The sequence below is a fragment of the Corvus moneduloides genome, chromosome 1 (assembly GCF_009650955.1).
Source record: "Corvus moneduloides isolate bCorMon1 chromosome 1, bCorMon1.pri, whole genome shotgun sequence".
NCBI lineage: Eukaryota > Metazoa > Chordata > Aves > Passeriformes > Corvidae > Corvus > Corvus moneduloides.
This window is the reverse complement of record NC_045476.1, coordinates 72,383,102-72,410,902: the sequence shown is the minus strand read 5'-3', so window position 1 is coordinate 72,410,902 and position 27,801 is coordinate 72,383,102. Positions and strand designations below refer to the sequence as shown.

Below are 27,801 nucleotides of genomic sequence, written 5' to 3'. Positions count from 1 at the left end.
AAATAATTAAATAAATAAATAAATGCAGGCTGCCCAAGTGAAAACTAGAGCATGTTGCCACATGCTTAAACTATTGCAATTACCTCTCAAGTGAGCTCCAACTAAATTTCTTGAAGGGCTGAATTTTAATTTTCAAAACTACTGCAATAGAAAACGACATATTAAGAGTGAAAAATCACCTGCAGAGCACAGGTCAGAGGATGAAGAACCAAGAGACCTGAGAAAAGCTGATCCACAGCAAGACCTGTGGATTAGTGCTTGATCTGGAGTGAGCAACAGAAACATAGATGACTTTGAAAGATCAGCAAGGGCAGAAGAGCAATATCACAGCCCCAGGAAAACTCTCAGCATCCTGCAACCATTGACAGGAACCAGTGTCACAGACACAGTGAGACTCAAATTTGAAATGTGTGCTCTGGGAGACTGGGCATTATCTCAGATGTGATAAAAGTCAGGAGCCACCCAAGCACAGTTGGGCTACACAGCCCATACATAGGCACAGTAAGAGTTGGGAACTTTGCTCTCCTGATGTTACGTATGATGAAACTCTCTCCTTAAAGATGTCTGTCTTTAGATCTCACAAGCCTTTTTAGGTGTGCCAGTAAATTATATTAACTATCTTGCCAGAGAAGTGCATGATAAACTCTATTTTTTTCATTTTGTCTGTTTTGATGCTCAGAAAAATCTGAAATGTTAATAATCAGGATTGCTCATTAACTTATCCCCATTAACATCCAAAACTGCCATAATTCTTTTCAAAGCAGATGCAATCACTCCAGCAGTGGATTTACTTTCTTATCTCCATGTATGACTTTTACAGTGCTCTTAATTTTATGCAGAAACACAGTGACTCCATTAGATGGGAATTTTGTTAATAAAAAGGTAATGTATAACATTATTATTTAATTTCTTTTTAACTTTCATGTTCCATTGCCGGGGGTGGAATTTCATATCTTTCAGTGATTCACTGAATAAAACAAACTTCTACATCAAGTTCTCATGTCCAAGTTATTTTAAGTGACTCACCCCCAGGAATGAATCCACTACAAACACTGCCAAGGGGTCTAGCACTGTCCATAGTCCCATAGCTATGATAAATTTTGACAAGAAGGAAGGGAATGAGTCAAATAGCTGCTGACAGCCCCATCTGATCAGGACCATGAGAAGCAACCCAGCATTCAAGGTTAGTGGTCCCACCACGACCATGGCCAACTCTTCACTGGTGTGCAGCAAGGAGTTCTGGTAGCACAGTTCCACAGTGTGAGGGAAGAGCTGGAACCTGTAAACAAGCAAAAGGAGAGCACTTGTGCTCCTGAGCAAACCATTGAAAGAAGGTAGAATCATGCACATTGCACTGTAAAGTTGCATCCCTATCTGGGTCAAAATACTAAGACCAAAAGCTGTATGAAGCTAGTCAGAAAAATAAAGCTTTCTCTTCCTCCTCTTGTTTCTGCATCCTTGGATCCCCTCTGACTCTCAGTTCACTGGGTCCACGTCCAAGCTCTAGGGACTGTGCAGGAAAGGCTATAGGAAGGTATTACCTCCCAGATGCACCAACATGAGCACAGGCTCCAGGAGCTCACCCATGTCTGCACAGCAGCACCTTTGGGCACTGCACAAAGCAGAAAATATGCAGAAGACATAGCTTTTATCATGCCTAAAGTGATTGGAAATGTCCCTCTTCCCACCTTGAGATGGTGGGATTTGGAAAGCTCATACGATGAGCAAGTTTGCTGGCATGGTAAGAGACAAGAGCAGCTTGGCATTGTGAGCTACACACAGATGCTGAAATTTAAGGCAAAAATTTCCATCCAGTTGAAGCGGCCTAAATTCTGTTTCCTAACTAAAGGTGAACTGGTTTGATTCTCACTCTGTTCCCTACTTGTGAGTGCTACCACTACATTTGATAGGACTAGAGAGTGCTCAGCTCATTCTCATTGTTCAGACACACAGCTATAGACTGGGATACTGATCCAGGGCATCTTGGCTTGAGAACATTATCCTTTATCTAGCTGACTGCCTGGGACAGCTGTGACTAGTGGCTTTGAACATGACCACCACTCTCTCATGCATTGCTTCCTTCTGTTGAGTTTCCTTTGTTTTCACAGACTCTCGATGCTTGGCGTCCCAGAAGTTTTACCGCCAGCTGGCCAAGCCAACACAAGATGTGCAAGGCCAGAAGTGAGAGATGGCTGGCTTTACATTAAGATCTAGAAGACCACCTTAGCAAAACCCAGCACTGTACAGAGTCTGCTCAGACACCCTGTTCAAATTTCAGCCAATAATCAATACCACTACCACACCAGACATAAGTCAGAGAGTTGCATGTTGCTGGCTCCTACTGAGTGATTCGGGTTTGTACACTGATTTAAGGTGAATAAAAGAAAAAAAAGTTTCTATTGGAGAAATATATATTTTACTAAGCATGACTGAACCTTTTTGCTCTGTAAAACCCTTCTCTATCACACAGGAATATGCATAGGGTCAGGTATATATCACCTAGTGGACTTGTACTCCATCTTTTGGTTATTTCATGCCAGGTAATGACAAGCAATGATTTTCCTGCAACACTCTAGAGAGGTCTAATTCCTGAGCTAAAGTCAATGTATCATAGAGTTAAAATATGTCAACTCATTGCAGTACTCACAGTAAAACTGATATATCAAAGTTAAATTCCTCTAAGTATTTTACTCATAGATCACATTGGTAACATGAATTATGATTCAAATGCTTCTTCAGTTTTGTGCACTCCTGAAGAATGTAGAAATACTTTATCCAAAATGATAAATTATTCTTCTGGAAGGTACATAACCTGCTGAGTATCTCAGATGGGAGAGATGTAGGCGTGACAGAAGATACACAAATGGACACATCATGTTCTGGGTTTAAAGTTTACATTACTAACACCTTCACCTGATATGCACGTTTGCATATCAACTCTGGGTGCAATCCTTGTTGTCTTAGTTTCTGCAGGGGTTCCTATCAGAGCTTGTATGTAGAGCTCTCAGCAGGAGTCTGAGTCATCAATTCTCTTCATAGTGAAAAGGACATGCTTTGAATCAAACTATTAGGTGAAATATTCTGACAGAGAAAAAAGGATAGCAGGACTTACTTTGCAACAGGAACTGAGATGGTCTGAAGGAAGAGCCATTGACTCAAATAATGCAGGTAAAGTCTCAGGAACCAAAGCAAAACTACCAGCAGTGTGAGCAGCCAGAAGTCCCTGGAGTGCCAGCATGTGGCTCCCAGCTCCGAAAAAGCTGTGTATACCACGAAATGGAAATGCTTGACAACCTGCCTGGACAGTTTCACATCAGCAGCAGAACGGCAGCTAGAAATACATGGAAACAAAACAAAGAGTCATTTGTAAAAACGTATAAGAGACAGCAGTTGCTGAAAGACTGCAGAGTCCTGCTGTACAGATAATATTGCACAGGTTCTGGTCACAACTTTTGATTAAACAATGTATCTGACATAAAAAAGAAGAAAAGAAATGTTTTTTCCATGGCAGTCTAGGTGAGAGGTGGCTTCCTCCCAGAAATCATGCCGTCACTTTTATAAAGACAACAGATCACATTTAAAACTAAGTTTTTAAAAGCTCTCATTTTGATTTTAATTTTTCTCACAAATTGTTCTCTGAGGAACACTTTATCACTTATTTTCCTTCTGAGAAAATGGTAAAATAACTTGTCATATTTGTACTGAAAAGTATTAATTTTACTGAAAATCTGTGAACAGCTTTTTGGCATTTGGGTAAGAGCACTTCAGTCAAATATTTCCATACACAATGTGGGATAAAACTCCTCTTTATTTTCAAGTAAACGGGGAACTAGAAAGGAACTTACTCTTTAAAGGATTCTGCTACTGAGTGTGGTGTGATTTTCCCTTTAAGCTAGTTACTGTAGTGCTTCAAAGGAGGCAGGGGGAGGAAATGAGATGCTGAGATGCAGCCTTGGCATTATGTTTCCCAGAAACTGGAGTCTCTCAGCTGATTCAAAGCTGAAAAGACAGTAGCTTCTTTGACCTTTTGAAACTTCTAACTGCTGTGCTTATTTCCACTGATTTAAATGACTAAGCAGCTGAGATGCACAACTCTAGAACTGAACATGATGTCATCATGCTCAAACTGTTATTTATATTGATTAAGGCTTCTGAAAGTTCAAAAATATAAAGGTCTTTTTGTGGAAGAAAACATGCTGGCTTTTTAAAGTGTAGCATGTGACTGAAGAAGAAGTGATAGACATACTTGCACTGTATTTTGTACTCTTTTAAAAAACTTTTCTGTCTACATATATTTCTTAAGTAGCTGTGTACATTTCTTCAGCAGTCACAAAGAGAACTGTGAATAGCAATAGAGAAGAAACTTTAAAAGTTTCTGCATTTAGTCTAGATTTGAATGAGAAGGAAAAACAAACCCCCCAAACTTGCCAGCCATAAAGCTGGATTTTGAGACCAGCCTTGGCATCATGTTACTCCTGATTCTCAGTGTTGAGCAGGATGCACGTGGAGACGGCATGCTGTCAGCCAGCCCCTTTGCTCATGAGAAGGCTCAGACTTTAGCTACATGGTTGGAGAAGGAGAGGACAAGAAGTTGTCAGGAACACAGCACAAAAAAATAGGTTTTGGGTCAATGAAGGCCTCAAGTACAAACCACTAAAACTTCTCACAGAAACATCTGTTGGGCTAAGAAAGCTGATTCTTGCAGTGACTGTAGGCTGATCTGTCAGGGGTTTTGAAGGTTTTTTCAAGTTATTTCAGTCCATTTTGCTTATGTCCTAATCAGTCACAAAGTCCTACTTTAGAGACAGGGCCACATCATGAATGGCCTTCCTCATGTTGTAATTATTTTCCCACAGCAGCCTACAGGAACATCACAACACATTTCATTAACATTATGAATTCATAGTCTAGGCTTGTGGGAGAAGGAGACAAAGAAAAATGTAAAATAAGAAATATAATTGACTGCGGTATTATACTACAATAACCATGGAATTCTAAATGTTCTGAACTCTGCGGCTAGATTGCACTACACTTCCTTTCATATAAAGAAATTTTTGTCATCCTTAATAGCTTCCATCAAAATTTACTCTTAAAGCATTCACTCTTTGAGAAAAGTTAATAGGGCAGGATTAGCCACACTGTATTTTAGTTAGACCAAATTGTTTGTTTGTGCAAAAAAAAAAAGAAAAAATAGTACTATCTTAGCTCATAATACTCATCTCATCCTTCATCAAAGAAGCAGAATTACATAGATGTCCCACCCAGCCTCACCCATGTCAGAAATCCACATCCTACAGGGATCACTGCCAATCTTCATCTCTGTGCCAAGAGCACCAGTAACCATATATATTTCAAAAAAATCTGGATTTGGCTCAACGCTTCACGTAAGAATCATGTACTACTAGGTCATTTAGTCTCAATTTACTAATTGAAGCTACCTCCAAATAAGCAATACCAGAGTGAAACTTTCAATGGACCACCTGTAAAAGATTTCAAGAACATAAATCCTTCTTCTAACCCAACACACAAATGGAGAAGGAGAGCACACTGCTCAGAGCACTGAAAATACTCAGTCCTCTTTCATTCACAGCAGTCCTAGAGCACCAGAAATAATGAAAAACCTGGGTTTAAATAATGAAAAGCTGGGTTGGGAAGGTGAGTAAACTTCTTGCTCACTGCAGCAAGACCTCACAGTGCAATCACGACTTTCACAGGAGCTCCATGAATGCACTTGCTCCTGCTCTGTCCCTCATTGTATGGAAGCTGCTTCTGTACACAGTGTGAGCACACCATACAAAGTGTGGCTTTGGAACTGCCCTAAGGTTTAGGGAGCAATGAAAATATTCAACATGTGCCTCCATCACTCCATTGCTCCACACACTATTTCCACTTTCAAGAGGTAAAAAGAGAGATGATCTCTGCTGAGACACTGGCTCTCTCAGCCATGGGAATCCATCTGCTCAACAAACTTATAAATGAAAGCAGAGAAATTCAGAATGTTCTCACTTATCAAACCCAAAAGGCTTCCACTGAATGACCCTGCTTAAACCAGCTGAACAACACCTATGATGTCTTTCCTTAGTTGCACCTTTCCTCTGAAAAAAGCAATAGAAGCCCAGAAACTCCACAGTAACCCAAGCTTCCTGGAAGTCAAAGAAACCAAGAAAAATATGTCCATTGGGTAGAATCAAACAACATTCGTTTTTATTTTTGTAACAGCAATTATCCTTTTCAAGACTTCATGGTTTTCATCAAATGCCTTGATCATAGTTTCCTGCTTTCAAAGGGAAACTAAACACTTTATTGTTTAACTTGTTGGAAGTCCAGATTCTGAGTGTCACTTCTGTGCTGGGTTATACTTCCCTGTGACTGTGTAACACCTTGACATGACCACCATCAGCCAGTGGTAGAAACTGGTGGAGAATGTAGCCTACACAGTGACTCAGTGAAAGTCCCAGCCCATAACTGGAATATCTTCATTTACTTTAAAACGAATTCAGTTGGCCCCAACTTACTTGTAAGTTTCAGCAAATTGCTCCTGAGTACTCATTAATCATGCTGTAAGGCTGTTTACCGGTTGCCACTTCAAAACACTAGGCTTAAATGACTTCTCTCATTGACTTTTTTAAAAAATGAAGAAAGGAAGAGGCAGAAACATGAAATGAAATGCACCAAACAAGTGGAAACAGCCCCTTTAAATATTTTTAGCTGGTGTTAGTAGTAAAAGCTTGGGGGAGGCGTGACAGTACTGGCAGATACAGTTTTCAGAAGAGATTTATATAAAGTTGCTGTAGGGCAGAGAGCATGAGTATTACCTTTCAAAAACAAAACAACCCCTCCACCCACAAAATACCAAACTTTAACCCTTGGGTGAAAACTATATAAAGTTCCAAATGAGAAGCCACTTGAGCATTGGATTTATCCATGATTCCTTGGATTACTGGTTAGTAATTTGGCTGAATGTTTTTGTTCTAGGGCATTAGTTTTGCATTTTTCTTTGGGAAATGCTGCAGTAACAAATAGCAGAGACAGAATTACCATAAAAGCAAGTCAATTATTTCTATGGAAATTGTTCAGAGGGGAAGAAACGATGCACAGATTCTCTTAAGCTGCACTTGATGATGATGACAGAAAAGTAATGGCTAATAGAAGGCAGTGTGTACTGTTGGGTGACAGCTTTGCTGCTGACAAACTACGGTGAACATTTGTATAATGGACTGCAAGGCTGGCACTTAGAACTGACGGTGGGGTAGATCCTCAGCCGATGCAACCCTGCTTATTCCAGAGCTACACTGATGCACACCAGCTGAGGTATTCAGGATCTATCCTGAATGTATCTATTATTTACATTGCATAAAATAAGGCAAAATAAATGTTTCTTTGTCACCCATACAGACAGAGAAGATTTAAAGAGCAAATGCAGACAAGAATTAGTTTATGCAAATTACCGTCAGGGAGTCATACACAGTCCTTACAGCCCAAGAGTCAGTGCAACATGTTTACTCAGTTCACAAATAAAAAAGACCCCTCCCCCCCACCAGCCTAAATAGTAGGTATTTAAACTTAGGGCTAAGTCCTTTATGGTTTATCAACAGAAAAGAATATGCAGGAAATGCTGCCCAGTGTTACTACAATGAAATGTTATCACTTTCAGTGTGAAATCACACCTGTATCTGAATGCACATCTAAAATTAGTACACTAATACATGCAACCCTTCAAATGGAAACCAGTTCAAAGCACCACTGATGAAGCATGAGGCTGAAAGGGAATATGGTTCATTCCATTGTGAACAACATAAACATATATATAAACCACATAATTTTATTATCATTAGAAGGATTTTATTATTATTCCCTCTGCACAATATTTTTCCTTTTCAAAGCTCGTGCTGCATTACAAAGAAACTGTCTTTATCCCAGGCTCTGTGGTGATGACACAAATGACTTTGCCCAATAAGCCAACGGCAGAGCTGTGAACTGACCTCTGCTGAGTTACAGTCCATTATTCTATCCACTGGATTCCTAATAAAATATTACTTTTTTGTTTATATGTATGCAAAGTGACTATAACCAGGGAGAGCGTTTGCCAAGGATGGAGACACTGTTTTTTCCTAGCTCTTTCTAGGACACACCTATGCTTCACATTCTTCAGTTTGCAAGCAACCAAGAAAGCAGGTATCACAAACAGTTTCAAGGGTTACCTAGGGTCTATCTGCTGTGAGAGAGGTGACAAAAGACCCGAGGGGACATTAGGTAGTTCATTAACATAAAAATGTCCATAGGAGAATTTGGCCTACAGCTTACTAAAAAACCCAAAGACATGGTACAGAAGAAATGTTGGAAATCATGGCACGTTTATTTTTCAGGTGCAGCTGTGGTGGAAAAAAGAAATTGCCAGAACCATGCAAAATCCAAAATCCAAAAGCAGGACTTTTAGGAATTAAACATTCTCACAAAACAGGGAAAAAGAGTAATCCAATAACTGCAATTGTTTTGGTTTATTGCAAAGAACATGACGCAGGTACATGACTGCACCTGTAAAGTCACATGCTGCCCCACCAAGCTGGGGAGGAGGAGGCTGATGGTGGCTGTGCTCCTTCCAAGGTCCAGGCTGTGCCAGCTCATAGGGGATGGCCAGCAAGCAGTAAACTCTGGATCAGCAGCAGCTTAGGTGTGTTTGCATTACGGGCATAGCCAGGAGCCAGAACAAACACATCAGCGGAACTTTTCCCACAACACACTCATGGGGTTATGTGCTGGCACAGCTGTAGCCTTGGAGGAACCACTATGTTCTTCCATGCTGGGGGAGGAGGGGAGTTGAGGGGGGGAACTCTGGGTCAGTGGGCCAAGAAATACTCATTAAAGAGAAAGGGAAGAAAGTGCTGACAGCTTCATATTCCTCTGGATATAACTGCACTAGTCTGAAGATGGTGGACAGTCAGCTTTCACTATAAAAGAGTTTACGACAACAGAAAATTGGCAAAGAGCAGCAGATTCATGTCCTCAGCAGTCCCTTTACCCAACAGTGTTAGGCTGGCAGAGGAGCCCATCTCCTTACTTTAGCTAACTAAGAACTTCCTAAGGGAATTGACTGAGACATTCACAAGAAGAGATTTCTTACCCAGCTGGGGAAGAAAGCATTGGAAGAAGAAAGAATCACAAAATTTAAGCAGAGTGGCAATAGAGCTGGAGGACAGTGTGGTTCCTTGTAGAGAGCTGGCAAAGCTTTGCACATTTCAGCTTTGAGCAGCATCTGACAATGACAAAGCAGAAATGACAAAAAACAAAATTATTATCATCATGGCTGCAGTTTAGGTAAGCAACTAAAACTTCCCCTATTTCATGCTTAACTGCATTTTCAAGAGCTTAGTGGCTTGGCAAAACAGTCTGGAAATCTTACAGCAACAGACTTTGTTAAAATATTCCAGTCTGGTTGCTTCCAGCTCTGGATGGGTACAAACATGAAGTGAGGAAACTCGAGTGTAGCTTTCAGAAGTTTTAAGCAGCTCTGGTTTTTATTTCATTCTAGAAAGGAACAAAAGGCAGTAGACAGCCTCTGTTATTCATCCTCATGACATGACTAAGCCAGTCAAGAAGCAAAAGAAAGCATGTAACTCCTCCCCTACTTAGTGCCCTCTGACTGCTTTAAGTAAATAAGACGACAGTGAATGAATGAGAAAAAGGCACAAACCACACAGGGGAGGATGCAAGATGTCAGAAGAGGTATAGATCTCAAAAAACACAGCAGTATCGGTAAAGCTGTTCACCCAGTAAGTAATGCTGAATGCTCAGCCTTGTGCATGAGCAATAAAAGAGTGTTTAGGACCTGGAGAAGAAGTTTACAGTGTCACATTCAAGCTCATCTCAGATTAAAAAGAAATGGAAAACTACAGAAAGTGAAATGTTAGACTTAAAACATCTATAGACATTCAGGAGAATCAAGATTTCAAACTTCTTGTTGATGTTAGTAGGAGCATTCTTCCCTATCCAGAAGAAAAGAAATACATATATATTTGTAGGTAGTACTTGTGCCTAAGCTAGGAGAGTCCCCTGTACCTGATGTGTGGAACCGTTTCTACCTTGACACAGAAAATATCCCCAAGGACATTTGCTCTGTCTGGAGGAAAAATGCAATCTTCTTCCTGACCAAATACATATCTACTTCTGAGAGCCACTAAACACTCAAACACCATCTGTGAGCTGTGCATTCATCTGTAACACACCAATTTAGCTGGCAGGCCATTGGGAAACAAGACTCTGAAGTTGCCAAGTTAAAATGGAAATCCAGTTCCAGTTGAAACCCCACCAAGCAAACAGGTGAGATAACCAACAAACATTGTAGCAGAGAGAGATGAAGCTTCAAAATAAGAAACAGCCTTGTGGAGTGGATTTAAAAAAAAAAAAAACTAAAGGAGGTAGGGGGAGGGAAAGGCACAGCTTTGATCTTTTCCATCCTGTACTTAATTAGCAGCAACATCACGCTAGGAGCATGGGTCTGTACTGCTGGAGACAAACATCCACCTTCCTTCAGTGACAACCAACAGACTCGTGGCTGTTGTGGGCAGAGCAGGCAGAAGGCACACAGCACATCATGATCCTCCACTTCAGAAAGACCTTTTTCTGTCTGGCCATACAGCGATTAAACTTCATCTCACACAAACACACACGAGCCACAAGTCAAAGCCCTTTGACTTCTATCTGGTGTTCCCAGCAACAGCCTGAAACAAAAATTGAATTCCTGCCTGCTTGCATTGTTTCCCTTGCCACAATTAAATTGTATGTGTGTGTAAGTGCTGGAGTTAGGATGTCAATTGTTAAACCAAATGCACCATTCAGTTCTCGTGCAGATTTATAATACTGATGCACCACAGGAATCGGTGGGTGTAAGGATAAAAAGAGAGGAAAAAAAAGTGAATTTATAGATATAAGCTTGTAGACAAAAATGCTTCTAAAACACCATTAGTGTTATTCCAGTTATCTCCAGAAGCTTCTGTACTGACCTGACAAAAATCACTTTTTCTTTTTCATAGCAAATTTACAAGGAAGAACTAGGCAGGAAAAAATAGCTGGAGTCTGTGGGAACAATGGAACATGTATTTAGAGAAATCTTGACATTGGAAATTATTTTTTTACTCTATATCAATTTTAATTTTTTTTATTTTTATTACTTTGTGCAGCAACGTGTCCATGAACAGAAGTGTTTGACTCAGGAATAGCAATCCATGAAGAGAATGAAGTATGACGTGACCCAGGTAACACCAATTAGAGTACAGCTAAAAATAAATCCTTGTAGATTCAAACATGGCCAGACAAGACAAATCATGAAACTACAGCAAAAATATAATACATTAACAAAAGAAATCTCACAAACAGAAAATTGCCTGAAATGTTTAGAGTAATTATGAGGCATACATTTTCCAAAGGTAGCTATAACAATTTTGGAAGAACTCTTCTTCACGGTTTGATGAAATAGAACAATCTCAGGTGTGAACAGAAGACTGATGCTATAACACTGCATATTAAAAAATCATTTTTGCTTTAATACAACATGTTTTCTCAAAGAAGTAAACCTCTGTTAGGTCAGCTTAATTAAATCTTTAAGAGCTTTCAAAAAGAAAGGACTTATGTGCATGTGCAGAATAGCCTAGGACACTATTATATTCAAAACACCATTAAGTAGTTATCTCAGAAAACTGAGATACTGTACAGATATCTTAAATTCAATTACATTATGAAAAACACAGTTATAGGAAATGTTAAACTGAAATATTTTTAAAAGATCTTTGTAAACACCACTGAAATTATGGTGGAAATTATCCATACAATTTAGTCAAACAAAATGCATCACATAATAACGGTATTAACTTTTTCTTTTCAGTTTAATGCTGTGTTATTATATTTGCTGCCTATTTTAGAAAGTAATTTGTGTTGATGGCTCTGGAGAAAAACCAAGCATTAAAGAGCTAATTTAATTCCTTCTGAGCTATGTTCAATTCAAAAATATTTCTTTCAGAATGTCCCAGTACTGCAGAATCTGACTAGAAATCCACCTTGAACTATGTGCACTTTGACTAACTCTCTGCCCAAGGCAAAATGATCCTGCATTCAGCAGGGTTTTATCCCGGTCTTCTAAAGGACTTACACAGAATGTACCTGATATAACTGGACCAGAATGTCAACCATGATAGAAATTATGATCAGGACATGGAGGACACATAATGAGAACCTTATCCATTTTACAGTGGGCTGCTATTGGTGGGGGAGTACCTTTAGGGGGTTGTTTACAGAAATCAGGTCTTCAGCCTTTAAGAAAAAAATAGAGAAAGAAAAAGAAAGAATGAAAAAGAAAGAAAGAAAACTGTATAATTCCTTGTGCAGTGCTCTCCTTCCTGCTTGTTACACTGTATGACACAATGGATACTAGCCGTGTTTAAGGTGTTCAGGTAGTATTATAATAGGCTGCCTGGCTGCCTTTGGAAAGAAATGTCACAAATTTTCCTTCAGTGGCTTTATTCCTCTAGTTACACAGTATAAAACAGAAATTTAAAAATTGCTACAGCTTGTCTCTCAAAAATCAATGTGTGATTGCTAGCTGCACTGGGAGTTTGAGGGATATCCTCTTATCAGAAGCAATCTCTAGATAACATACTTTCCTCTATTGCCCATAGCTGCATGTAAGACATGGCAAGACAAATGCCAGCTTCCTTTTCTGTTGGTGTCATCTATTGATCCAGTGAAATGCTCTTCATCTGAAACTTCCTTCCCAAAGGGGACATTTGCTATGAGAAGCAAAGCTTTCTGCCTGATGCTAAGAAATCCTAAAATTTTCTGCTAATTGCCACACAGTAATATAGTAATGCTCATCTCTAAAAGTGTAAAAAAAAAAAACCTAAACAAACAAAACAAGCCCAAGAGAGGCAGATGCCATCCTTTTCCAGTTAGAAATGTTGCTTTTCAATACTGAAAATGCAATATAATAAGCTCATTATTAGTTTTCTGTGTGCTTTAGATAAAAATGCTCTCTATGTTTTCCTTTGGGTGCATTTCCTCTCAGACACATTCAGAACTCCTATCCCAGATGCGACCAAGTAGCTCCAGTTTGTGCCAAAACACAAAAGGGTGTCACCATGAGAAACAACAGTATCAGAGAATAACAAGAAGCAGAGTGGTAAGTAGAGGATGATGGGGTACAAAAAGGACACTAGGCCTACAGAAAAACATCCCAGCAAAAAGAACAGCTACATTTGTGCATCTACAGAGAGAGGAGAGAGAGATAGCATAGTGTGCTGGCCTAAGACATCAGCACCACCAGAAAAAGCTTTATCTAACAAGAGAGCAGAAAATTAAGATGTAGAAAAGACACATTCCTTTTAGAAAAAAAAACTGACTTGTAAAAATGCTAATCAACATCCATGTGGATCTTTGCACTTTCAAAGAGGTTTTTGTATGGCCCCTAGATGACTTCAATTCATTCATCAAACTGAAAAAGAACAACCAAGAAAAGCATTTATCATGAAAATAATCTCACCGGCACTAGAATGTTTTGGATTTTACACCCCCAGCCAGAAGAAGGTCTTTGCTCAACAGTAAAGGAGTGGCACACACTTTACATATGTTGATAAGCTTGTTCCTTCAGTTCAAATATAAAGAAGTATCACACTACTTATCCCCCCACACACAATTTCTAAAAAGCAAACATTTAAAAGACACTCAGTTGTGAGACTTCACTCGTACAATAAGGATTTTCAGTGGCAAGGGAACTGACCTTCTAGTAGGTCAGGACTGAGCCTTTCTTTCTGTGAGGACAGCAACTGAGGTACCTCCCTTGGCCAACAGGTTCAGAAGTTACTAGGGAAGACTGACAGACAGTCTTGCTGCATATACCTTGCCTTCCTAAGGTACCTGGCTAAGAAATAAACTTCAGTGTTCAGGAGCCATTAGACCAAAGCTTCCAAAATAGGAGAATAATGCATTTGGGCAGAACAAAAGATTTGTTATTTTGCTGTCTCTGATAAACAACAGTTGGCAGGTACTGAACTTACCATTCAAATTAACTTCTCTGTTTGTTTGGTTTGGGTTTTCTTTCCCTGTGTATATTTGTCTGAAAGTGTATTTGTAAATAATACTCTTTGTTGAAACATTTTTTTTTTTAACTCATGGAAAATATTATTTTAAACTCTTTTTATAAAGATGTGATTCTTCTTTTTCTTGGAACCCCTAGATTTTTCATCCAACCTGAAAGACATACTGCAGTTTTTCGAAGAGCCAGGTTCATCCAGACAGTAAAGACAAGAACACTGAAATAACCTTCAGGAGTGACCACAGAGGTGATTCTGAATTTAGGCTTTAGTTTCCTCTGCTGAAAGGCTGGATTACTGGGGGAAGAACAGTTTGTCAATCAGCCTTAACACTTATTAATTTTCTACACTTCTATCTACAATAGAGACTATCACAATCACAACCCTAGAGGACAAAATCCCATTCTCTTTGACCCATAAGCTTTCCCAATACTGGTCTGAATTCAGACAAGATTTCACTAGCTTGTAGTACACAGTGCTCCTCTGAATCCATGCGATTCATAACTCATTCAAACAGAAGCACCTACAAAATAGTCATACCTTCCTCAGCTGGAAAACCTACCCTTGTCAAAACTCAGTGTGACAGATTGACAGGGCTATGGGGATGATGCTCTTTCCCCCCCCTATAGCTCTTGACAGGATGTGTGTAGCAGGATCCTTATTACTCCTTCCTTCCTATCTAGAGCTTTTTGTTTAATTGCAAAGCCTAATAACCACATGCATTTATACAGCGTTACTTTGTTCAGCTAAGTAGCCTGCTCACCTTTCTATGAATTCCCTTATGTTTGGTGGCAACGTATGGATGCAAGAGCTTCAAGAAGTCAGGGGGCAGCCAGGGTGAGATTTCCAAAGATACCAAAAGAATTTAGCTGATTAAATGCAACTAGAAAGAGCACTGTGGTTATAGGATACAGGCTACTCTGAAAACCTCCTCTTCAGGTCAGACAATAATGCTCTTGCAGGTTCTCTGTATTTTATAGCCTCTTTTTCATGCTTAGCATGTAGCTTTAATAATCTTTATTTCCTTAAGGATCAACCTAAAACTTACGTGATCCACAATGCATCAGAACTTATATTTACATTAAAATTTTAGTTTTCAAATCAGTATCATGATGGTGGTGTTTTAATTGTGTAGCCTCAAAATTTTTTTTAAACACTTTACTATTTTTTTATTTTGCTTCTGTTTTAACCTGAAGGCGTATTGGTTCAGGTCGTATTTGATGTTATTCTTCCAGCTTAAAGACTTCAAATCATCACAAAAAAAGAGAGACAGAAGGTTTTGGTGGCTTAGTTGTTGTGTTGCATGGATTTTTTTGTCTGCTTGTTAAATAGTTTTTGCTTGCTGTGCTCAAGGTTTGAAGGTAAAATTTACAAAGACAATGCTTTTTGACAGTGAACCTTCTGCTACATTTTTAGAAGCACTCAGCAAATTCCAGCAGCGGGTTTCTAGACACAAACGACAAATACAACCACTCCGTGATTTAGATTGGCTTTCTGTTTGTGGGTCATGAGACTCACTGCTGAGCATGTCAGAAGTTGGTTGTGGCATTTAATGAAGGTTGTCAGCAACTTCATAGTTCCCATAGCAAAAGAAAGACTGTGCTCTGGCTTTGGTTTTGGGGCATGGGTTATTGGGGTTTTTTTTTCCCTTTCTTCTTTTGGAGCTTTGATTGGAATTTGGGACTGGAGTTAGTGGATAAACTCAGTTACTGCTGAAGAATCAAATTTAAAGTATGGAACAAGCTGGTGCTTTGAAAAACATTGAATTGCATAGGTTTCATTTTTTTCAGAGACTTCATTTAACATTCAAAATAAATATTAAATTTCCCTTCAATTTGAAAGTTTAGAGTCACTCACGAAATTAGGAACAATAATCATACTCTATTATGCCCTGTCTCATGTGTGTCTCAAGAGGGCTGTGACTTGTCGTAGCATGAAGGAACCTAGAAAAATGATTACTTGCTGCTTCACACAGAAGATGCATAGCTCAGATGCTCATTAATGAGGCAAAGGAAAATTAATTGACATGTCTAATAGTTCTTTTAATATAGCCTCTAAGCCTTGATGTGTCAATTGTCAAATTACCCCTGGCGTTCTTTCTTTGTCTCAGTGATCTTGTGCTGCATTACTAGGAGAGAAAATTAACATTACTTTCCTGGGCCTCTCTCAGCATACTTTCTGGCCAAGGGTGTTAGACCTCCAGAAAAATGAGATGCATGCAGCCCAGCTGCCTTAACCTCTCTCCAAACCAGGTCTAACCTCCCAGACTACAGAACTGCAGCTTTGGCTCTGTGTCAATGATGCATCTTTCCTGGGGCATACAGTGGTTAAAAAACCCACAAGCTTTAAAAGCCTAAATGTATCAGCCTTTCTACATGTCCTTGCCACTCTTCTGCACTCTTTTGACTTAGGTTAGAGTTCCTTTCAGCAAGCCAGAATCCTCTCTGCCTCTGCTTCCCCAACAACGCTTGCTCCAACATAGGCAGTGAAAGAGCATTCCTTTTAGAGCTTCCATTCTTTTCACATTATTATCACCCAGCCCAGGCTGGAAAAAAAGCTGTTTCCAATCATTTGCCTGTTAGTCAACTCTCTGCCTGACAGCAAATCCTTTGATCAAGACTGTTATACTGTGTATATTAAGCTCATCTAAGTTTATATAATGGAACTTTATAATTGTCGCAGCTATTTCAACACTTGGTGTTTCTGTTCTACGTGAGGCTAGGAATAAAAGGAAACACAGAGAAGGCATATGGGTCATATATTGCATCTGCTGTTTGTAGTCCAGGACAAAAGTCCATGGGATTCCCAAAATTAAACAGCATCTGAGAACTTCATATTGGCAAATTCTTTAAGCCATAATTCCAGAAACTGAAGAAATCCTGATTTCAATGTGATTTGTTTGGGGCTGGTTTTTCATATGTAGATTAAGTGATTTATTTCAGAAATTAGCCCCTTAGCAGATCATAGCAATAAATCTCCTAATACAGAGCCATACTGGAAAATGCTGCTCTTTGTGCAGAATGAAAATCACTGCAAAACAGTATATCAGATCTTTACGATTTTGTTAAAAAAAAGAAATTAATTAATTAAAAATCATTAAGATATTTTTCATTCTATAATAAATAATCTTTGCCATTCTGCTTAGGGTTTTCATATCCTTGGGCTTTCTTGTAAGGAACAGATTTGCACGTGCTGCAGAGCATAAAAACACTCGATCCAGTAGTTAAGAAAGTACTACGGAAGTACTGTCCCACAGAGCTGCAAGTGTGCAGTAAGCCCGAGAGCAACAGATTTCTTGCACATTTGAAGGCTATTAGTCCACACACAATAGATTTAGCATGTTTCAGGCACAGAGGAGTCCCTTCTCATGTGCTGTAGAGCAAGACTTTGCAGCCGAATGGATGCATCTGGAATTGCCACATGGGCTGTCAGAGATCCAGACATCTTGAACAAATGTTGGAAGCCTTCAGCTTTCATCCAGGCCCAAAAGGAAGAATCTGGGAAAAGCCAGGTTCTATGAAGCTGGGTGAGAAATGAACATAAAATTCGGTAACATTTCTCTGAATGTCTTTCTATTATGTGCTAATTTTTGAATAATCCAACCAATCAGCACTAAAAATTCAGGGAATACCAAAGCTATCATTGTCCTGAGCACTATTGATTTTGACAGAAACTGAAAAAAGAAGGCACGGAAAATACAGGAGAAGAGGCAGAAATGGCAGAGAGAGAGTTTGCAAGCACAAAAAAAGGCGTGTAAAAACCATCCACATTAAGCAGAATGACCGTGAAGGTCTGTATCTGTAACATTTTTCCATTGCAACAAGAATATAATAAAGATGCTGAGGCACAGACAGAAAGAATATTTTCCAAGATAAAGCAAGCCAGTAACAAGCTGGGGAAATGTCCTTATTGTCCATTTGTTCTTCTTTCATGCAAAATCTAATTCTTTTTTGCTGAGATCTGGGAGTTACACGAGTTATTTGCCAATGCAGGCAAAAACCTTACTTATTTCATGCTGCATGAGACCTCACTTTAACTAATACATGAAGGTCTCTTAAAAGTTTTTAATTGCAGACTAGAGATGCATGAGAAGTAGCTTCCTCTTCACGTGAAGGTTTCCAAAAGACAACTCTGACCCAAAACTGCAATGAAAATGTTGAAAACAAAATGTTCATGTACCGATATTTTGGTTAGTGAAAGGATCTGTTTTGATAATTTAAAGTGGCTTGAAATTATTTTGACCTTTCCAACAGAAAATTAACCCATCTTATAGATTAAAATGTGGGAGATAAACAGTCATTTCAAACAAATGTTCTTTTCAAAATATCAAGATGGAATATTTCAAAAGTCTCCAAATTTTGTTTCAATTATCCTTTCCCACAATTTCATTTTTTGAAAGTCACAGTTTTCCAGTGCAAAGCGCTTTGTCAAAAAACCCCTGTCAACCACAGCAGTAATACCACACATTCTTGATTCTGATGGGGTCATATGGTTCCTTCATTTCAGTGGGTAGCTTGAGACAGGCTGTAAAATACTGGTGTGTCACCCATTCTGGCACTGTTCTGGCAAGTTTTGTGACAGATCATACAGGGCACTGAGACTGCATTCATAGTGTGAAGTGCAAATTGAAAATACATCTTCCATTGTGTGTGATCCAAAGGATCTGGGGACTGATCTTATGCTGAGAGACTGTGCTGTGCTCTGGCTTGGACAGAGGGCTTCCAGAAGCTGTGTGGGAAGACAGGGAAATGCTTGGCCAATCACTGGCAAAGACAAAGAGGAGAGCTCCACACTGAGCAAATCACCCCTGGTATGCCACTGAAAGGCAAACCCTTTTTTCACTACACAAATAGAGCAGCTAAAAGGTGATTGTGGATCTGTCTAATCAGTAAACAGTGAAGTACTGAAAACCCTGGTCAGCTGTCTTCAGTGGGTTTTGGAAATATTTTTCCCACAAATCTTCCTTTCCTCCTTAGCAGCAAATAAGCTGGGACTCAATTGTAGACAAGGGCTTGGTACAGAGACTTGAACAATAAACTGGTTAGATTCATTAGGAGTAGAGTGGAATGACACAATGTTGGAAACCTAAGCAGCCAACCTATGAGACCAGCTCAGTTAGAAAAGCATCCACCACTAGTCTATTTAAATTCAGAATGCCAAAGGTAAGGAAAGCTCGCTGTGAGCTACAGCTACTTGGGCTCTCTCACTGTAAATATGAACAAATCAGACATACATTGCTTTTCACACTTCCTTTCTGTAAACAGCACATACTTCCTCTTGTAAATAGTACAACTAAACTCCAGTTTCTCAGCTGACATTACAGCCCTGCTGAAGCCAGCAGACTTGAAAGCTAATTCACACTGTCGAAGTATCTGATCTGTTTTCATTTTGCTTATTTTCTTCATAAGTACTTGATGCTTTTTATTCTACCACTACTTCTGAAGATTTTAGAATTAATAGTATGCTATCTTTCTAGCGCTGCGCAAGTACTAAAGCAATACATTGCTTTTATCAGAATTATCAATTCTGATATGTCAGTAGTAGGGCAAGCAACAAAAGGGCTCTTCCAAGTACAAACTTATTTATTTGCCACTTTTCTTGTGTGCATTCTTATCCCTGAATAAAAGTCATCTCTACTGGGTAAAAACACACACTCTGTAGTCTTTTCTTGAAGATTTCTAATGAACACATGGGGTGAAGGCGTGCTCTGAGTCCAAAAGTCTTACACTATCCAGACCAGCAGACTCAGACCCAGCGGGAGAGAAGGCAACACTCAGTAAACCTGGTTCATGTGGAGGCTGCAACTTTATTAAATGTAAACCACATTATGGGCTTATTTAAATTAATGGTCACAGTGGGTGCTCAACACCTCTGAAAGACTCTGCACTAGGACTAGCTATAAAATTTTCCATTGAGACTCCTGTGTGAAGGGGAGCTGAGACTTCTGGCTAGTAGTGCTTGCCAGAAAACTGCCTTTCTGTGGGAATTTTTTTCTTGATAAAATGTTCAGATTTTGGTGCTGGAAAAATAGAACTCCTTTTCCCCCCAGCAGTCGCTCTCATCAGAACCAGTAACCAGCTGCTAATTTCCACAAGCCCATGTGCTCTGTGAGGCGTTCTTGCCAGGTCACCTCATTTGGATATAGCAGAGTCCAATGTACCAATGTGCAGTGCAAGGGGCTGACAGACCACACCGGACATGGACATGCACACAGCCTGCCTCAGGGGCCTTGGATTCCAAGGAGTAGGGGGAGATTAGACCTGAGCGCCATCCCCTACACCCTACACCCACTCCAAACATGCTCAGTTCTCCACCAAAGAAACCCAGGAGGATCGGGACAGTAGGAGACCCCCTCTTGTCCCACCTTGGTCAAGAGGACCAGAAGACAGGGACCACAGAGGGTGTCACGGGACCTGCCTCTGTCACAGTTGACATGCAGCCAAGTGACAGCTTGTCTGAACTAAGTCACTTAATTCTTCTGGACTGGATGCTTCAGCTTTGTTAAAAAGATATTGCTTTCTAGGGGGTGTGGAAATCCCTAAATTTCATTAGCAAATTAGGACTGTTAAGAATGGTTAAGGGAAAGAAGCAAGTGGTTGAACAGCAACTCATTATGCTTATGGACAGTGAAAATCTCTACAAAATACTCGGCTGAAAACCAAAGGAGACCCTTTTCTGGTTAAACAACAAGAGCACTGTATTGTAATTCACTCTTGCAAGAAATAAAAACATTTTAACTGAGTCAATGGCGATTTTCTGCATTATTGTAATACTTACAGTGTCACTGTTCAACAATTGCTTTCAGATTACAAAAGAAAATTTCAGACTTTTAAACATCCAAACCAATAAAGCTACGTGGAGAGAATGTTTGTCATTGAAATAAAAATTATCCCAAATATAGAGCTGGAGAATAATTTGTAAAAATAACAGAAATATTGCTGAGACATTTTAATAGCAAATAAATAAATATGGGAAGATCATGGAACTGTGGCAACTAGAAGTTTGAGATACTAATTAGAAACTAAAGAAATTAAAATAAAGAATCACATAAATTAGCACATTGAGCAGTACCAAAAGCAAATATATTTCTATACAAATACTTATATCAGTCTACATTTATGCTTTCACATTTTGTATAACCCCCAATTTTGTAGGTGTAAAAGAAAAATATATTGAGGTTGACCTGGGATCACATAAAAAAGTCTTTTGAGTTGTAGTATTTTATTTTCCTATTTCTCTTCATTTACAATGACAAGATAATGATTCACAGAATCACTGATAAACAGCAACTGTGTCCTTTTTTATTTGTTTCCTAACACTCCTGGGAAGCTTTATAGTAAACAGTTTAGAAGATAATGAAAGGTAAAACTTCCATCTGAAAAGGTTTGATTCAACAAAATTATTGGGACAATCACTTAGGTTAAGTGTTTAGCCCAGAGGGCAGTATAAAATTTCATCAAAATTCAAACCATGCATAAATGATCTCAGACTGCAGTGTCTATTTATACCACACAACATGTTAGTCACATTTTTCACTGACGATTGAAAGTAATGATGAAGCAACTGATAAGGATGAAAGACTGAATATGTGCTATGCCACCCATGTATAATTCAGTTAGTGGCAAACATGGATTAGAAAGTATCCTGCAACAGCATGTGTTTTCCAACTGCCTGAGAAAAACTGTGAACCACTAAAAAGGGAAAGGGGACAGCAATGAAACCAAAAATATTTCACACAAAAATAACACACAAATTAGCCAGGTAAAGAAGAGAGAGTTATTAAATCAGTGGGTTAGGGATCCAAAGACAATGAGAAATGCAAATACAGATCAAAAGAACATTACAATTTTATATCTTTTAGGTTTAGTGTTTTCTAAAAAAAAATATTACTGGCTCTTTTAAATCCAGAGAAAAAAGCAGTGGCAGTGGTAGTGAAAATTATGTCATTTTGTTAAATCTGAAATCTTCACATTTCAGTGAACAAAATATAAGGAAAACTTCAGTGCAGAATCTCCATTTAGAGTGCAAAATACTGTCCTCAACCTCTAGGAAGAAATAGTCATAGTGGAAAAAAAACTTTACACTCCTTTTTCTAATTGAAAGCTTTGATTTTGTCATTCTGGGGAGAAGCTGTGAGTTAAGGATTAAGAAAAAGGCCTGTGATTTTTCATTTTAATCCTAAACAAAGACAGAATCTTTAGTTGATGACAGCCAGTGAAACAGAATAACAGCTATGGTACATAATGTTATTTATCAGCTGATTATGGATCATTCCACTGACTGTATCAGCTATACTCAGACACCTGCTGCAGATTTTGTCTGAACTATTAGAACCAGCTCTGTGCACTGACCTTCAGCTGAAGTTCTGTGGTTGTTAAATGATGAGTCCAAATTCCTTGTTTTGTTATTCTATAAGCATCTAAGATGCTGCACAAACTAATAAAATTGTCAAGTCATGCTTCAGAGAGATTGTACTGTAGCATTGAAACTGCACAGTGAAGGATTAAACACAAACCTAAGCTGAAAACTATGTACAGGGCTGTGGTTTTTGTACAGAAACACGTTAGTCTCAGCAGATTCAGGTTATCATCACTCCAAGCAGAGCTAGATGTTAATGATTTGGACCTGCCTTTTTGGGGAGGATGGGATTGGAGGAAAAACTTCACAGATATCCTGAGGAGTTATCTACGAGTAAAAGTCATGGGTTAAAGCTACACATGAGATGAGAGGTGATATCTTTGGTAGTAGGGTAACATCAGCAGAAGAGATGCCACTGAAGTGTGGAGAGAGGCTAAATGGCAGAGGACCTTACAAATGACTGGGAAAGATTATGGTATGACAGATGCCTCCAATGATAGCTAATTTAAATGCCATTAGGTGCATTATATTTCACATGCAGACAGTCTACATGGTGATGGAAAGTGTTATAGCAAGTTAGCATGAAAGTTTATGCTTCAGTCAAAGCAAATTGTTATGACTTCACTGGAAATGGCACTTGAACAGCTTACCTCAGCTGAGGATCTGCCCCTCTGTGTTACTGCAGCATTTGCTGTCTAGCAAAATACTCAGAGCAGATTCTAAAGGTGGTGGAACTTAAGCAAGTTTCTGCTGACTCATTGCCCCCAAAAGAGAAATTATAACAAAGTTAATGAAAGTTCCAAACATTATACAGTATTTTTAGTTCATTTTGCTCTTCTACACTTTCCAATTTTTTCCAAGTGGGTAACATTAAATAAAACATTTTTCCCAATTAGCATTATTATGCGTTATTATAATTACGTGTTTTACATTTAGTGTATTGTTGCTATTCTTCCAGTGAAGTCTAGGAAAATGGCAGAATGAAGCCTGGAGTTACGTTATTTTGAGCTGATTTCCCTGTAACATTAGTAAACATTTTGATGCATCACATCACTAGTAGCACTATTCTCTCTTGTCTTCCCCCATTTAATGAAAATCTGTGAAATAAATGCTACAAGGCAGTACTGCTGGCATGACAAATTCCAAGCCAATAAGTCTTGCAGTTGCCAAGATGTAAGCTCTGAAACTTGGCATTTGGCATTCAGAACTAGATAACCTCACTATAGTAACTACATTCACTGTATCTACAAGAGGGATGAATAAATCAACAATAATTGAACTACTAAAAGTGTCTAATTTCCAGAGTAGTGCTTCAAGCAACAACTGAAATTAAAAAACTGTTAAAACACAGCTACATACCCATACAATCTTGTCATGAATGCACTGAAGCAAAGGTTAACAAAAAAGAATGAATATGCATTCTTTGCTAAAAGTAGCGTTCCTTGATCTACAGTAGTGATGAACTGTATAAATGTCAGGTCTCGTCCAAGTCCCACAGAGCCTGGCATTCCCAGTAGCAAGAATTTTTTATTGTTCCTGTAACATTACTCGAAGTAAGGAAAAGTCTATTCCTGCTGCATGTGGAATGCAGTCCCTATTCTTGAAGCCTGGCAGTGTTTCCAAAGTTAGAAATGACCATAAACCCTTGAAATATTGTTGGTATCTCCAGGGCCTGATCCAAAGCCCAATGAAGGCAAATGGGAAGATTCCACATGGCCTCAGTTTTGTGTGGGCCAGGCTTAAAATATTACTTCCCTTGCCACTTGATTTCATAGTTCAGAATTTCTCATGTTGTCCATGCCATACCTCATTGAATTTGCCATTCACTCATCTTTTCTTCTACCGTTAATTTTTGTTAGAAAAATGCAGATCTGGAAATCTTTAGGACAATAATTAGCACAGTAGGTTAAATGGATTCAGTGCTTTAGATAAAGAGGATACTCTAATAAACAGAGCTTTTAATGTAACATGTTTCCACACTAATACCCAGGAGAGAACCTACCACTGGGACACCAGTCTGCTGTACGCTGCTTTGAAAACTGTCTCCTAGAATTAATTCAGACTGATTAGCATAGCATGGATGCATTCACCTGGGGAACTAACTAAAAATAATAGCCAATTTACAAATGAACTAGAGTAGGCTTTTTAAACTCCCATGACTCCACAGATCGGTGGCAGAGTCACATCTCTGTGACTGCCACACAGCTGGCGTTAAGCTTTTGGGGATACACAATCAAAAGGAATTGCTGGAAGGCACTGAGATGCTGGGTGGAGCCATTCCTTGGGCAACTGTTTGGACAGTCCTGCTATGATGACAATATCAGTCTTAGGGACTGGTTAAAAATACCGAGGAAGCATATTTCCATCTAAAGCCACTAGATGACCATTTGATTTCCAGGATCAGTTATTGACTTTCTTTCAGGACCACAAATCTGGAAATCCAGTATTTATTCAGTGTTAATCTTCAGGAAAAAATACAGGCATTCTGGGTTTTAAACCTTTACTTTATCATATCTGATATGATTTGGTTTTTTTTCTGATATGGTTTTTTTTCTGAAAGCTGAGGCGTAAGAGAGACACTATGACCGAGGAGATGCTGGTTCTTATAACTATCCCAGGGAAAACTGGAAAGTGTTTTTATGTGTTTATGTATATAAGGCATGTACAGATAGGGAAGTGTTTCTCCATATGCACTGTGCAGGATGGTGAAATGCGTGATAAACTGGACTGAATACATATCTTTCACCCTCTGACATTTTGTAGGTCAAACTCTATATCTGATGTATGTATTTTTAGCGAGAAAGGCGTATTCTAAGAGACAAGAGAATCCTTTAGTTCCTCAGAATTCCTGGCACATCTAAGGCTAAATTGAATATTTGTGGTATGAACATACATCCAAGTGTCTTTTAGAAGATGAGGATCATGATACAATGTTTTGAAACAGAAATTATTCCAACTTTGAAATATTATAACTTATCAAGCAACCAAAGATGCTCAAAGGCTCCTGTGCTACATTTAACCGAGATGCAAGGCAAATAAAAACAGACAGTTATCCAGCATAAAATGATACACATAATGGTTAAGGGTGGCATTGTTTCCTCTACATAAAGCAAGCTTCAAAGGGAAAAGTAATTTTTGGATTAATGGGCAAACAATGCAGAACAAATTACATTAGTAGTTAGTTAAAAGCTCTGTAAAATAGCTTGCCCTCTATTTCTGAGTAATGGGACTGATGAAGGAATGGGATTTTTTTTTCCATCCCCAACTCTCTTCCCCTGCAGTGGTTTAGACTGGAGAATTAACAGCCGGGAAGAGCATCTCTTCACATTGTGAGAAAGACGTAGCATTCAGTACAGCTGCAAGAAAGAATAGCTGAACCAGGAGTTTCACCACTGTTAATTCCATAAAACAGTCTGGCATGTTTTCAGTCATTAGCCCTCAGCAGATACCTAAACCAAAAACTGGGATAAATCTAGATACCAGGCTGAAAAGCTTATGAAGACAAAGTACACCAGAGGATTACCTAGTCTGTTCAAAAACTAAGTTCAAGACAGTGATTCACACTGTCATAAGAATTAAGCATGACGACTGTAAATTCCTCACTGGCTGGACTTCCTCTTAAATCACAGGGCAGATAGATGGCATTTTATTCAGAATTTTGTAACCAGACTCCAAAACCTGGCAGTTTGGTTTGAATATTCAGATCCAAGGCCAGGCAAATGGCAGATCTTCTCTGCTGTCTCCGATTCACCTTCCTCATCTCCACCCTACCCAAATTTGACTTTGCCAGAGAGGGAGATGCTGTATTTTTACCCAAAGAAGGACAAAATAGAACGCAAGAAATATTGGTTCCACTAGGTGATTGAGGAGGAGCATGTTGACTGTCATCCACACTTTTATCATCAGCTCTGAAATAAGAAACAAGAGTCACAGTAAACAAGGCCTACATTTGCCCAAAGTTTTCTGCTCTTTTCAGCTTCACCATTACAGGCTTCTTGTTCCCACCCTTTGTGAAGCATCTCAGTTTGTACTGAAAACCTGTAAAAGCAGAAACTCTGCTAACTTCGCTGGCTGTTTTGTCACACATCACTGTATATTTAATAATAATTATGCCTCTGCCGAGGTATTTCATTCTGATAAAATCAGAACTATCCCACTAGGATCTTCAGCTACTTATTCATTTTGCTACAGGCTACAACAGAAAGACTTAGAGAATTTACTGAAATAACAAAGTCATTTTACATACATATGGTCTATGCTTCTGTGCCACAGCAGTGACAGATAAAAAGCAGCAATCTATCATATTTTTCTCTCCACACTGTACTCAATAGGATCCTAAGTGTGGTACCTATTTTGCTACTAATGCACATGTATAACTCCCACTTATTTACTGTAGTGCCCTGAAGATGTGACAGTTAGCTATGTAATGCACTTATTATTTTTATTCATTCTATTCATTAGAGATGACCATGTATGGCACACTTATAGCTTCGCTTTTCTCCACTAGTCATCAGTAATGTCATCTTTTCTAGCTCATGAAAACAAAATGTTTATTAAATGACAAACAACAACCACATCTCTCCCGACTCGACGTTTCACAGCCAGTTTCCCAAGTCTTCTATTCTCCTATGAGTCTGAACAAACCAAAGGGCAATTCAGCTAGGTCAAAAAGTGTTTTTGTGCTGAGCAGGAATCCAAGCTGAATTGTGTGAAATGCCTGTGAGAGAGAAAAGCTGGCTGTGCTCTCTAGAAGGTATTTTGACTGCACTCATGGCAAAGGCTCCAACAACATTGTGAGTCCACATTGCTTGGTAACTGGAGACTCAGCATTCCCCATATTTAAGAAGATAAATTAGCAATTTATTGTCAAAGAGCTGCATGGTAGTCATACACAGTTTTCCCCCTACTATTACCAAATTTGAACCATATTTTTTTACTTTTACCAGACAAGAATTCTCCAAGATGGAGGAAACGAGCAGAAAGTGTGTTTTGGCGGGCAATTATGAACGCACAATCCTGGAGAGGTCTAGGTCAAACTGTGAACTGCTCCAGCACTAGGGAGCATCTTCCCTGCTCTTTCAGCCCCATTACTCATAATCAGATGGCAGGTACACAATTCCTTTGACAAGATCTCTAGGAAAACTTTGTGTTTGTACTGAAGTTGCTCCATGACTGAGCTCACTACTCGTTTCTGCTCAAGAACATTAAAGCCAGCAGAAAAGAAAAAAAGGAACACCAACCAAACAGACAAACATCTCCCTAAGGTAAGTGTAATTGTAACTGATCAGTCACTGATGACTGTCAACTGACACTCTCAACTGACTTTTTGTATCACTAGTTTCTCTTCTCAATTGCTAGAGGCCCT

General features: G+C 39.0%; 1 protein-coding gene across 1 annotated transcript in view; it reads right to left on the bottom strand.

The window, feature by feature from the left end:
- OFCC1 (orofacial cleft 1 candidate 1) overlaps positions 1 to 27,801 on the bottom strand; it is a 173,066-nt gene that overhangs the window by 63,874 nt on the left and 81,391 nt on the right. Inside the window, exons 15-16 of the mRNA XM_032115778.1 lie at positions 3,113 to 3,331; positions 1,027 to 1,279 (exon numbers count right to left, since the gene is read on the bottom strand). Coding sequence (XP_031971669.1) covers positions 1,027 to 1,279; positions 3,113 to 3,331 — 472 coding nt within the window. The remainder of the gene's footprint in view (positions 1 to 1,026; positions 1,280 to 3,112; positions 3,332 to 27,801) is intronic.